The sequence below is a fragment of the Psammomys obesus genome, unplaced genomic scaffold, assembly GCF_907164565.1.
Source record: "Psammomys obesus unplaced genomic scaffold, mPsaObe1.curated_primary_1811, whole genome shotgun sequence".
NCBI lineage: Eukaryota > Metazoa > Chordata > Mammalia > Rodentia > Muridae > Psammomys > Psammomys obesus.
Genome location: NW_026593286.1, coordinates 26,910,861 through 26,925,359, shown reverse-complemented (window position 1 = coordinate 26,925,359; position 14,499 = coordinate 26,910,861). Strand labels below are relative to the sequence as shown.

The 14,499-nt window shown below is 42.5% G+C and overlaps 1 protein-coding gene across 1 annotated transcript in view; it reads left to right on the top strand.

Annotated features, from left to right (window-relative positions):
- The first annotated feature begins 7,257 nt into the window (after positions 1–7,257).
- The window catches only part of Cpo (carboxypeptidase O), a 92,401-nt gene continuing 85,159 nt past the window's right edge, over positions 7,258–14,499 (top strand). Inside the window, 3 exon segments of the mRNA XM_055616794.1 lie at positions 7,258–7,280; positions 7,805–7,898; positions 8,153–8,287. Of these exon segments, the coding sequence (XP_055472769.1) occupies positions 7,258–7,280; positions 7,805–7,898; positions 8,153–8,287 (252 nt within the window).

Sequence of the window (14,499 nt, the reverse complement as noted above, 5' to 3'; positions counted from 1 at the left end):
GCATGACACTGCAGAGCCTGAGCCAGGGCTGCCAGAGCTGTTGCTCCCCCAACTCTCCCCTCCCTGCGTGCCCCACCCCGTCTGTCCTTGCTAACACCAGACTCTGGGTGAGCAGGAGGAAAACTACGTGCTAAATGGTGGAGTTCAAGACTAATGTGTCACTGTAGCTTATCTTAATGGATTCTCCATGCTTCTCACTCTGGGCTCTGTTTGCCTCCATTAGATCATCTGTCTCTCCAAACACTATCTTAATTATTCTGCCTTCGTGTGAAGTTCTGTTTCGAACAGAGCAAGCCTCCTTTCCCTCTCTTTCTTATCTTTTTTCAACTTTTTATCTTCTCAAATTAATTTCGGAATCATTATGAAGGTTAATGAAATTGCCAAGACTATGATTACAATTTTATTAAATCCTTGCTTCAGTTGGGAAGAAATGACATGTTCATTATCTGAGTGTCTACCCCCGAAGTTTGATAAATCTCCTCCATTTATTAGGTTTAACCACATTAAAATGCCAGATCAAAAAGCCAGGGGACCTGCCTGAGGGATCATCTAGAGACAGGAGACTACCAAGCTCATGAGGGGTGTTGAAGAATGAGTGGGGAGCTAATACAATCTTCTGCTTGCCTGGTGGTGAGGTTCATTTGGCCAGTGAACTAGTTGTTTTGGTCACAAAGTGTTTTAGACCCTTTAATAATAGTAGTGGTAGAAATTTACCCACAAGAAGATGCTACATGAGAGATGGCCACATCGGGCAGTGTTCTCGGTGCAGTGGCTTTTGACTTGCAGGGACTAGTTCAGAATATTTAAGCACGTTTGCACACCATGGTTGGGTTGGCGCAATGGTCCTCAGAGGTGGGAGTTCCACCAGCCACCTGACTGTATCACATTGCAGCCAGCGCCTGACGTATAGAAGTTTTGAGTGAGTCAGCAGAACAGCGTAACAACACCAGGACCCATCTGGCTAAAAAAAAAAAAAAAAAAAAAAAGGAAAGAAAGAAAAGAAAAAAGAAGCCAGGTGCGTGCCTTTAATTCTAGCACTCGGGAGGCAGAGGCAGGCAGATCTCTGTGAGTTTGAAGCTAGCCTGGTCTACAGAGTGAGTTCCAGGACAGCCAGGGCTACACAGAGAAACCCTGTCTCAAAAAACCAAAGAACCAACCAAACAAAATAAAGCAGCACTACCAAGAAACAAGAAACAAGCAACAAACCCAAAAACAAAAACAAGAAACAAACAAAAAAAAAAAAAAAAAGAAAATACCACCACCACCAACAACAAAATGAAAATCTATTTTAATCCCTGAAGTACTGAATTTTGAGTTTATTATTCCTTTGTTTTTCATTATACTTGTCTCCATGTGTTTTGCACATTTTTAAAACTTTGTAAAAACCTAACCTTTTGCATTTCATTCTATGTGTGCGATGGCTAGTTTGAATTGTCAACCTGACACAATAAAATCAGTTGGAAAAAACATCTCTTTGAGGGATTAGCTAGATTGGGAGGGCCTATGGGCGTGTCTGTGAGAGGAATAGCTTGAATATGAAAATTCAGCTGTCGGCGGCCTGTTGGTTAGGCATGGACCCTGAGTCATAGGGGATGAGAGAAGGCCAACAGAGCACAGGCCTGTTCATCTGTTCTTCTCTGCTTCTTCACTACAGATGTGACAAGACTAGCCTTCTCTCGTTCCTGTCATCATGACTTCCCTAAAATTCGGGTCCAAAACTGGGAACTTTGAGCTAAAATAAGCCCTTTTCCTCTAAGCTGGCTTTGTCAGGATGTTTGATCACCGCAACAGAAATAAAACAAACATCTGTGTTATCAGTTTTGTCATCCATGTTGGACTATGAAGCTACAGTTCATTTGGCTCACTCATTTCTATTATTATATTACATTACATATATTATATATACATATATACCATATTATACATTGTAGCATTTCGTTGAGTGAATGTAACAAGTTTTCTTCTATTATGGGGAGTTTGTTCTGTACATTCTTGCAAGTGTTTTTAGGCATTTTTAACTTTATTGGAAACTGAATGAAATGAGATGTTCTTGTCAGTTGTGCATAAGTGTTCTGACACTCCATATTCTTGCTAATATAGACTCTAACTTTATGGTTTCTGTCTGGTGGTTTTCAGTGTTATTTTATGTGTGGTTTCAATTTACATTCTGTCAATTTTAAATAAATGGAATCCTACACACAACACTTAGTGGCTCTTTGTGTTTCCCTGCACAGAAGTGTTTGTTTATATCTTTTGCCCATTAAATTGTTTATCCTTTTCATTTTCACGAGCTACTAAGCACTCCACCTAATCTCCTCTTTATTATATGAATTGCAAATACATCCCACTAATTAGTGATTACTCTCACCTGATAAATAATGCCTCTTTATGGCAGGGAGATGGTTCAGTGGGTTTATAATGCTTGCTGCTCTTGTTCAGGACCCAAGTACAGTTTTCAGTACCTGTACTCTCTGGTTCCAAGGGATTTGATGATTTCTTTTGGCCATGGCAACAACTGCGCTCACATGCTTATACTCACAGACAGACAGACACAGACACATAACTAAACTTTTTTTTAAAAAAAAAAGTCTATTACTTTAATGCAGTTTAAAGTATCAATTTAAAAATAATTCAAAAATTATATTGAAAATGCTATTTTCCAGCTTTATACCAAATGTTATATTTGAAACTTGAAGCTGAATACAGTAAACAGTAAGTTATATTGTAAGGGCTGTATCCTTTCATATTTTCAATATACCTAGCTAATCTTCAAGCACTACTTATTCAAATCGTCATCATTTCTTCACTAATATGCAAAGTTCCATTCCAGTTTATGAATATTTCCACATATGCCCAGGCACCTTCTGTACTCCTTTTGGTCTTATTGGTCACTTGTTTGTGATCAGACCCTCTTATCAATTGTTTCTACTCTTGGCAACCTTAGACGTCAATATAAATTCTATCATTGCCTAATAAGTCCATAGAAAATGTGGTTGAGAATTTGTTTGGAAGGGTAGAGGCGTGGCTCAGCAGTGAAGAGCAGGGGCTATTCTTCCAGGGGTCCTGAGTTCAATTCCCAGCACCCACATGTTGAATCACAACTGTGTATAACTGAAGTCCCATGGGATCTGATGCCCTTTTCTGGTGTGCAGACATACATGAAAACAAAACACTCATATACAGAAAATAAACAAACAAATCTTAGAATTTGATTGGCATCACATTGAATTTTTATATATCTAAGAAAATTTGATTTTTGTTTTTCAGTTGGTTTTTTCCACTAAGGGGTGTGACACACCTTTGCATTGTCTCTGCTTTTGCTGTGTCTCATGGTGATTCATTAACACTGCTTTCATCAGTAATTCTGCTTTACGGTAGAGGGGCTAATTGTTTTTATTGCTTTCCTTATTATCTTTTTTGTCACTCAGGCTCCATTTTCCCCTCTCACTGGATTCTGAGAGAGGAAGTGGGGATAGGAATAGAGGCACGAGGGTTAGGGGTGGTGGAGCTGGGGGTGGTGTGTGTGTGTGTGTGTGTGTGTGTGTGTGTGTGTATGTAAGATACACTAGGTGCCTGTGAGCACTGCAAGAAACAGTGTCAGTGAGACAACTTGTTTAACTGGGGAGAACAAAGGGTGAGAGTACACAATTGGCTGGGGCCAGGGTGGTGGGATGCCTCATTTGCATGAGAATGAGTTCCAGAGGCTGCTGGACTCAACCTTATAAGGGGAGAGAAAGTTTAACCTGGCTGCCAGGCTATGTGACCTCCTTGGGGGGGGGGCAAAGGTGAGGGTGCGTGGCTAGGTGTGCTGGGACAAGCTGGAGGGGTTTATTACTCCTGCCCATCTCAGGACTAGCTTTCTGGGGTTTGGACATGCCCCTTCCAGTGGGGGTTCAACGGGTTCCCAAGGGGTGAAAAGAATGGGGTAGGAACAAGAGACATGAAGAATGAGAACAAGTCTATCATCTGATCTAGCTCTCGTTTATTTGAAAAATTTCACACAACTTTATAGGGAGAAGGCCGAAAGGGAAAATGTGTCAGCAAAGTAGTTTACAATACAAAAGATGTCTGGGTGGTTGATGATGCAAAATACCGCAAGAATGTTTACTAAAAGAGATACTACAAGAATGTCAGCTAAGATATCTCAAAATGTTTAGCCTGACGAACAGATGTCTCATAAGTTCCGGAAACATAAATCTCTCACCCATGACCTTGTTGCAGCTGTCTGTAACTTTTCACTAGCTGGCTTTGGCTCCCAGCATCTCCTCCCTTCTTAAACAATTTAAGAGGCTAGCAGGTAGGTTATAAACATGAGGTTTTTTGAATTCAAGACAGTGGGCATTAACCAGAGGGGGGAAGTAGTGACCTGATCCTCCCAAGGCATTTTGCAGGCCTTTTTGGGTGTCTTTTGGGGGAGGAGAGGAAGACCCCATCAACACCTGAGGGCATCCGCAGCAGGTTGTGGTTAGGGGTAATCAGACACCAACCTCTATGCAATCAGGTTTGCTTCTCTGGGGACTCAGAAGCGGACAATTGGGTCCTTCCCCTGCGGTACCTCATCCTATACCCCTGTGGTGTCCATGCCCCATCAGGCAAGCATTTATCTGAGTTTCATGCTATTCTCATGAGAGCCAAACACAAACAATCAAGACCCATGTGATGGACGGTTACCAGTCTTCCTCGGGCTCAGCTAAGCCTCGGTCAGCCAAATCAAGTCTGTGATAATGGGTTTAGATGCCAGGGAGTCAATTTGCTGTTTTACAAAGCTAGTAAGTCTTTTGATTGCCCATGAACTGAAAGATATGAGGAGAAGGAAGCCCACCATGGGTCCCAAGATTGAAGGGAGGAGAGTAGTGAGCCAGGGAGAGATTGAAAACCAATTATGAAACCAAATTTCTTCTCGTTCTCTCTGTCTTTCTCCTCTCTAAGCCCTCTCTAACTTTAGCCATGCTGACTTTCACAACCCCAGAATAGTCCATGTAAAAACAACATTCTTCCTTGAGGGTAGCACATAAACAGTCATCTTGACTGAGGGGTATTCATTGACATCATTATCATTGTCAGGAGAAAACTCCTCATCCACTTGTTGCATCAGGAGTTCCAGTCGCCATCAAGCTGCATCATTTTCCTGCAAAAAAAAAAAAAAAAAAAAAAAAAAAAACCCAAAAAAAACCCCAAACAAACAAAAAAAACCCACCACAGACAGCTACTCATCCCCATATGAGTACAGGGTCGGGTCCATGCCATTGATTTCTTAAAGGATTCCTCCATTTTTTTTGGTTTTTGCATGCCAAAATCTGTCTGCTGCAGATTTACCATGCTTATCCAAATTTTTAAAAATTCAGAATGAAAAGATGACTCTTAGGTGTCCAGAGGAGTAGCTGCCCCTTCTTTGTTTTTTGCAAGTAAATCTTAATTGTTCATTGTTCCCACTCTGGGGGTCAGCTCCCCTCTACCCCAGTGCTCCCCAGCCCCACATCTTTTTATGTGTTTGCCTATATATACACACTCACCACATGCATTCTTGGTGTCCAGGGATGACAGAAGAGAGAGCCAGACACCTTGGAGCTGAAGTTGCAGGTAGTTGTGAGACATAATATGGGTGCTCATTCCATCTGCAAGAGCAATAAGTGTTCTTCATTGCTGAGCCATCTCTTCAGGAGCTTTGGGTTCTGCTGCTTTTAGCCCCCCAAATATACAGAAGATTAGGAACCAATTCATTATACTTAAACAGGTTATATTTATACAGTATAATAGTGTTTTATATCACCTATACTACTATGCAAAGAAGTTTCAATTGACTTAAGGTGGGTTGAGGTAATTTATACTCTTATCTGATCAATTCCCTCTTCATTGGCCTCTTCTCTAATCTTATTTCTGGAACAAACCTGAAAATTACTTTCCACTTCAATCCTGTAGTATGAATCCCTCCTTCAGACCATACATACAAGCTCTCTTTCACTACCTAATTTTTAAAATTACATTACTGCTTTTTATCCCAAACCTCAAGCTCAAAAAACTATTATCTTTCCCCAACAGATGTCAATTATAAAATTTTTCTTACAATGAGAAAATTGCAAGAACAGTAATATGAGAGCCAGATATATAGCACCTGCTTACTTCCTTCTTTCTTTCCTTTCTCTTTTGACGGAGATTCAACTTGTAAACCCAGACCAGCTTCAAACTCACAATCTTCCTAGAGCTGGCACCACAGGTGTGTGCCGCTGTGCCTGACGTCATCAACCCAGTGTACTATTTCCCCATATTTACTTCATCCGTTCTTTATCACCTGTCATTCTTTCTACTGTGTATGTATGCACATATGTATGTATGTACCAATCAGTCATCCATTTCGTTAAATCTTTTCAATGTAAGTTACAACATTATGACTTTCACTCTTGAATATCTTAATGTGCATTCCCTAAAAATGAAAAGGTTCCCAAACACAACGTGATGCTTTTGTATAGCCTATGAAAGCAAAAACTGTGTTAAACATTTCCTGGCGGTGCCCTTTTCTGTTTGTCTTTTAGCTACCACTCTTCTTTCTTTTAAAAAAATATTTTCATTATTATTATTATTTATTACAATTCATTCACTTTGTAGCCCAGCTGTTGCCCCCTCCCTTCCCCCATTTCCAGCCCTATGTCCCTCCCAGTAGTCCACTGATAACCTATCAGGTCTCATCAGGACTGTCTGGATCCTCTTTCTCTGTGGCCTAGTAAGGCCACCTTGCCAGGGGCAAGTGATCAAAGAGCAGGCAACTGAAAAAGTTTTTATAATTAGGCATAAGCTTTCGCCACATAGTAAAATCAAGTTAAAGCACTAATTCTTGGCGTGGCATTCTTATTGCTAAGAGGATCTGTGTTGGGAGTTTGTGACTGTCTCAGAGAGTGTACAAACAGATTCCCATTTTTCTCAGGAGGAAGTCCATGCCATATATACAGGCTCTTAAAGGTGTTAGTGGCTCTCAGAAGATTCGGGAACATTCTTCTACACTTGCAGGCTCACCCAGCAGCTCTCGTAACGTTGTCCACACTAGCTTAAATATAAAAGTTGCACATTAGAAATATTCATACGTTCTATTTTAACTGTATATTGCTGATGACGGGCCAAACAGAAGTTATAATGGTTAGTGAAGTACAGGGAAATAAATTCGACCACTAATTAGGGTCTAGCTTGCGGTGCTGCTGTGGAAGGTAATAATTTGTGAATTCAAATTATATTCAATATCATGATCACATATATCATTAAGAGAAAATGGCGACTGAACTGGGCTCTTTGTGAGTCTGTAAAATGAAAACATTCCCTAAAAGTTAAAGCCTCCTATCTGCTGACAGGCACTAATGGCTCTGGGGCTGACGTGTTAGCTTAGTTCAAGTATTTCATAGATGATTAGAGTTAATGAGCAAAGTGTAAGCAGGACTCGACTTAATGAATGTGCTAATTGTTTTTCTTGCTGCAAATATTAGTGCTTCTTTTAACCATAATATACAGAAGATTAGGAGCCAATTCATTATACTTTGTCTAATGAGTTATATTTATACGATATAATGGCATTGTTAAATTCTCACAGTAACCTTCTTAATATTCACAGCACTTTACTAGAACATGCTATTTTAAGCTCAAAGCAGCCCTTTGTCAGTTGGGAAGGCAGGCATAACTGTGCCTATTTTACCCTGCTTGTTATGAGCCCAGACTCTGAATTCACGCTGCCTCTGTTGGAGAACGGGCTCGGCTGCCTACCAACCGTGTGACCTCTGAAAAGCTACTGAACTCTCTTGTGCCTTGCTTATCTCACTCATAGTGGTATCCGTGTTGGAGACTACTGCAGGATTCGGTGGATTGTTGCTCGTGAAACCTTTAAACGCTTCCCCAGCACAACCCAGCCCTCCAAGCGTGTAGGCAGTATTTTCAGTTATAAACATACATCTATCCTCCATCTCCCACACAGCACCCAGCGCGCTCTTTGAAGACCGAGAGACCTGCCTGCCACGTGGCTGTTTGAAATGCCTGGGCACATCCTGTAGCAAGGAGAATGGAATCCAGATATTGACTGTGGCCAAGGGTAATCTGTCCCCTGCCTAATCCCACACTCACCTTTTCCCACCCATCCCTGGATCCGATCTACCTTCTGCTTCCCAAACATTCCTAGCACTTCTCTGCCTTTGACGGCTTCTCTGGATCCGCAGGCACCTCCCGGACACGGCAGCTGAATACAGATTCAGGAAGTGAGGCGTCATCTCACTTAAACTTGGCTGTTGGGCCCCTGCTCCATTCAATGAAGAGTGTGAGTTCTTGCGAACCCCGGGGCTTCGGGCACATTAACTAACAGCTTGCACATATTAGGCAAATACACGCACCGGTGTACAGAGGCCCTGTATCTGAACACATATGTAGTGGAGTGTGCCTCACACTTGGCCTGGCTTTCACTGAGACTCTCTGTGTGCTCTCTTAGCCAATGGTGTTCCAGCGTCGCCTCTGGGTGTTTCGATGCTCCAGTAGGAAGGGTCTCTCGGGGGGTACTGACATTCAGGCCGGAACGAAATCCAGTTCACGGAAGCTGAGTGAAGAGAGCTGCATTGCTGTATTACAAACAGCAAGCGCCTCTCTTCCCGAGCTGAGGAAGCAGCTGCAGAGTTTGAGTGACTCGGGGAGGGGGCGGGGGGGTGAGTTGGAATGGCTCAACTGTGGTTGGTGAGCAGGAAGGAATTCAAGTTGACACTGAAGAGGAGGACTAGGTGTCTGACCAGGCAGCTCCTCTTTGTACCGGGGAAGAGAAGGTTTTTTGTACTGGGCTTGGGGGAGGCGCACACCTCTAGGGGCTCTGTGTGGGGGAGAGACACAGTCTGGAAGGGGCGGAGATGTCACAGTAGGAAGCATTCTGCCCTTTTGCTGTCTTCTAGGGGTACTCTCAAGTGTTACATTTAAAGCAGTTTTGTCATCTGTCAAACAAATGAATGCATTTGTCCATAGGTGTCTGGTGGCCCCCCGCCCCAGATATCAAATCAAGTCCCTTATATGAAGTGGCCCTGTGTTTCCATAGAGCCGACTGCATCCTCCCATGTTAGCTCGAGGTTACTCATGATACTGAGCACAACACAATCCCAGCTAAACAGTCAGACTGTATTGTTTAGGGAAAGACGACGAGAATGAACTCAACATACTCAGCCCAGATGCTCTTTTTAAAAATATTTTCCAAGCTGCAGTTGGTTGAATCTGTGACTGTGGAATCAACGGATACAGAGGGCCTCCGACTGCACCGTATCGCCCTTCAGTTCCCAACTTGGAAGGAAAAATTCCCGAGCTCATAGTCATTGCCCCGGTAGCCGGCTGAGTCATTTCTCTTGTGCAGTATAATTCCATGTTCCGTGCCATCCGTCCTACTGACCCGACCCACCCAATTGGACCAGGCTGGCCAGAAGGCAGGCTGGCCAGCACTCTGTGGCCCTGCTCTGTCCAAGCAAGGTTAATGATGGCTAACAAATTACTTAAAGCAGGCTTTATCATTCGTAGCAGCAGAAATAGCACTACCGGATGTTTCTGCAGAGAGAATTGTCCCAAGCCTGCAGGGGCCATGAGAGAAGTTATGAATTAGAGTCAGCAGTGAGTAGAATGTATTAGTAAGTACACACACACACACACACACACACACACACACACACACACACAAAATACACATTACCCAGAACACACTGGTCAGAAAACAGGGGCATTGCTTGTGACAGGAGAGGCAATGGCTGAGGCAAAGATGGAGGTCAGTCATGAGGGTGGAATACACAAAACCAAAAAGGTCAGTCTCTCGGGCGACGGACCGGCCCTGCCACCCACTTGAGGCTGTTGGAGTGAGGCCTGGATGTAGCACTGTTCCCGGGTCCTTTCCACGTGGGTCTGTCTTCTTCCCTACACATCACTGCTTAGAGGAAACCCAGCCCTTGGCCAAAAGCAAGGCTGACCATTGTACCACACTTAGCCACATCTTGCTTACAAGAACTCTTCTGCATCTTCATGCAGACACGCGGCTCTGACTCATTTAACAGTGCTTCGTCATAGTTTCATTCGGGTCAGAGGCTCTCATTGGCAGCAGAAACTCCAGTACAGATTTACTTTCAGAGACAGGAGTAGTATCAGAACAGGCCAGCAGCCAATGACAGTGGGTGTCTGAGGAACAGTGGAACGCCCACCTCCAGCAGAATTTTGGATTCGCTTAATTACGCACCTTGGATTTATGCAATTTCCCCGTATATAAAATGGAATTGAAAGCATCCTGTTTTGTAACGGATGCAGAGATGCATCTCTTCTGCACTTATTCACAACCTATGAAGGCAGCTCAGATCCTTAGGAAGGTATATGAAGTCCTCTCTTCAGGTCCCCTTGTAGCCCATTTTCTTCCATTATCTCCTAAAATGCAACAGTTTGGTTGTGTTCCATGGAGCGAACTGCAGAAGGCCACTTCATGCTATGCTCTTTCTGCATATTTGGTCTGAGGATCCTTTCTGCAGTGCCTCCTCCATGCTGTGAGCTCACCCCTTCCTGTCTGTGCAGTGTATATTCCACTAGACTCTTCTGTCTGCTTGGCTAGTCTGAGCCAGCTCTGAGCTACAACAGGGCAGGGACAGTGTTTTTCTTTTATTCCGATACATTGCACAACAGCAGGCATAGACACTGTGTTGCCCACAGCAAATGTTCACGGGCTATATTGTATTCCACTTCCGACCGAAGTGTGTGACTGAGTATATCCTGGGGGAGACAGAATTGATGCTCTGAATATCTTTACTATCGGAAATGCATACTATCCATGCATGGTCCCTGTGTGGAGTAATGTTGTGCCCGTGGGGCACGCTTTGTTAAAGTACCAAGATTCCAAGTCTGCCCTCTAAATCCCAACCAGAGAGAGACATCAAGTGTGTTGTGTGGTCCACGTATCTGAGGGGAACAAGCACTTCTTTTTTTTACTAGAGTAGGTTTTTCTGGACTCACTGTGGTATGGCTGTACTGGGGCAGGGCGGGGCTTCTTGTTCTGTTCCTCTTTACCATACAGTATGAGACACACACACATGCACACACACACACACAGACACACCCCTGTGTGTCAGGTCCCAATGAGTGTTTGGCAGGACAGGCTTGGTATATGTTACTCTCCATGTGTCACACTACTGACTGAAACACTCAGTTCTGAAACAACAATCACGTAATTTCTTTCCCAATAAGCCAAATGCAGAGACATGAATTGTTATTACTAATTTATTGGTAAGAAAGTAGCTCAAAGAAGAACCGCTTGATCAAAATAACTCAGGGGAGCCAGGTTTCTTGACAGGAAGTCAGTTTTGCAGTTCTAGAATTATCTTTAGGGATTTCAGGATTATGGATGACTATTCCAAGGTCTACCTCATTAGAAATTCTGCTGCTCTCTGGCCAATGCACACTAGGAAAGGACAAGAAAACAAACAGGATGGCAATGGAATGACAGTAGAAATGCTCTCCAAGTTCCCCTGAAAATGTTACATTATGTTAGCACTTGTAACCTAACTCATTACAAAACACCAAGATATGAATATGTAATACTGAATACCCCTGTCATTTCCCTTGAGCACCATTGCAAATTCAAGAAGCATTTACTGAATTGATAAGCATTATCTTAGAAGTCTGATCAGTCCAATAAGTAAGAGTGAAGAGAATTTGAATGCAGAATTCAAATATGCCAAGACTTTCTTATTGGGTAGGAACCCATAGATGTAGCTCTGGGTCCATTATTCTAGCTTTGGAATGTCCTGTCAGAATCAACACTAGAAAATATTCTCTTTTCAAAACATAATGCTTTATACACATTACTATAAACACCATGAGTCAGAAATGGAAGTTATGCTCTCTAGACATAATGGCAGAAACAGCTCCAAGACCACATGGAACCTGTATAAGGTTTGATAATCACAACAAGCAAATGGCATTGATTCATGGCTCCGTGAATTCAATGCCCGGAAAATGTTTAAAGACCTTCCTTTTTGATGTCATATTGTCTGATAAGTCTATTAAATAATTTCTTGTCTATTCTCATAATAGATTCACATGTGTTAATATACTACACTTCAAAAATTTTGGTAATTCACAGTGAAAAATACATCAGAACCCAATATACATACTATGTACATATATTTGCCTATAAATAAAAATGTTTTAAAACTACTTTTCTTGTGAACTCTGTGCTATGATATTTCCTAGAATGTTTTTTTTTTCTTCCTATTTTAGGATAAATTCATGCTGTTACTAAGTTGACCTCATGTCCTTTTTGTGAATCATGCCTCTAGGTGAAAAACACTACTTATAAAGAGCCTTTGGGGCATTTGTCATCTTGCACCGCCTGCTTTGCAACCGTCTTGTCACTTATGATGGTACTCACTTTTATTCTGGGTCCCGGTGTTATTGTTCAGTGATTTGAGCCTTGCTCCTCCAAGGGTTTTGTCTGTTCTATCCAGCATTAGTGAATTCACCCGATCTTGTTTGGCTGAAGAATAGTTTGTTGTGAAGGACACAACATGGCTTCCCGTCACAGTTGCTGGCCTTGCTGCGGCTGTCTGGGATGAGCTTGATGACTGTAGTGCCCACCTGGCCGCTGGAGAAAGTAAATGTCTCTGGGGGCCGGAGCCTCCACAAACAGAGTGGAGACTCTCACAGCTCTCTATGGCCTACTTTCAAATCTCATTATGTTATATTCTTGGTTCTATTTAGGGAAAGCAGCCACAGAACCCAATAAAATTCAAGGAAAGGGGAAAGAGATCCTGCTTTCTTAGGGAAGCAATGTTAAAGAATGTGCAGCCATGTTTCAAAAATCACACAAAGAGCATCGACTCATGTTTCTATAGATTAAGAGCTGAGAACATCTGTGAATATCATATTTTTAATTTTAAATATAACCATTTGATGTAAAATTTATAAACCACATTTTCCTCTCTACTCTTACACGAAATTCAAACATTTTAATTTGTTTTTCAAGTGCTTTGGTCATAATTCACAGTGAAAATCCCATTGTAAACCATCACACACACACACTCACACACACACATGGAGTCTACACAAAAATCATAAAGTAGTAAGTTCCCTGTGCACGCTAGTATTTTCTCCTCCTCTTCTTCCTCCTCCTTTTCTTCTTCTTTTTCTGTCTTTCCCCTTTCTCCTTCTTCCTTTTTGTAAATATTGCTGGTTATAGCTCACTAAATGGATTTCACACTCACTCATGAATTGTGACCCTAAGTTTAAAAAGCACCATTTTAGTAGTTCAATCTTCTTTTTCAATTTAGGTCCCAATTTGTTCTTCTTAGACCCATAGCTACTGGAGCTGAAGAAAGCGGTTTTATTGTTCGTTGTCTCTGATGTCACTGTTGACACTTGAGTTACTGAATTGAGTGAAAGAAAAAGAAGAAATGAATTAAGTCTCGTTTCTCTCCCTCTGTTCACATTTATCTTTAGTTCTCTTTGACATCAGTGTCATGGTTCACGGCAGCAGGAGCAGAAGGCACGTCACACACCATGATACACAACACGGCTAAAGACTTGTTATCCAGCTGGATATGTTTCTCCCCTTTTCTTCTTCTTTCTTTTTAATCTCCAGCAGGGAAGACAGAAAGTTAAATAGAAATCTTGAAAAAAAAAGTTCAGGACTGCAAAGCTGACACTGTGCTCACAGTGCACAGGGCGAGTCCTTGAGATATCTGTCTGTAGTCGGGGTAGGAGCCTCCTGGCAGGGGTGGGCTGAGGAGGGAGGAAGGGAGGGAGGCATACAGATCTTGTACTGTGGCTGGGTTGGACAGAATGATATGTTTCTCCTTTTATAGAGAAACGGTCCCTACTCAGGGTCCAGAAGCACTTGTGGAATACTTAAGACCATGGATGACAAGGAGTAAAGGGAGGAAGGTGAAGGTGGGAAAATGAATGTTGGGGGAGAGAGATCAGAAGCCAGGTCAGTGGAGCCTTAGGACAAAAAAGGGGTGGGGAAAGATTTCATCATATGAATGAGATCCCGCTTAAGCAATTACAGGCAAGGTCAGCACATGAACCAACCTGACCCTATCAAAGACCCTCTCAGGGTGAGCCTGCTGTGTCAAGATGCAGCAGAGAAGGCTGAGAACATGGTCAGAGGTGGAGCGATGATGGTGTGGTCCATCACCAAGCAAAGGTGATCCACTGTGCTGCATTCCAGGATCACAAAGGGGCAGGGTTTAGAAGCTCAAGGGTGCCTGGGTTGCTTCTAGGTGCTCTTAGGCCTATAATCCCTGGCTGACAAGACACTGTCCTGGGCCTTGATTTTCTCAAATGTAGGTGAACTAGTGAGAACAGAGATTTCTCTCAGCAGTTGGTGCTTTTATTTGTTTGTTTGTTTTCAAAATAGCCATATTATAAAAGTATTTAGAGTTTGAGGGCCACATGATCTCCAGCACAGGTGTTCAACTCTTTCTTTCTTTCTTTCTTTCTTTCTTTCTTTCTTTCTTTCTTTCTTTCTTTCTTTCT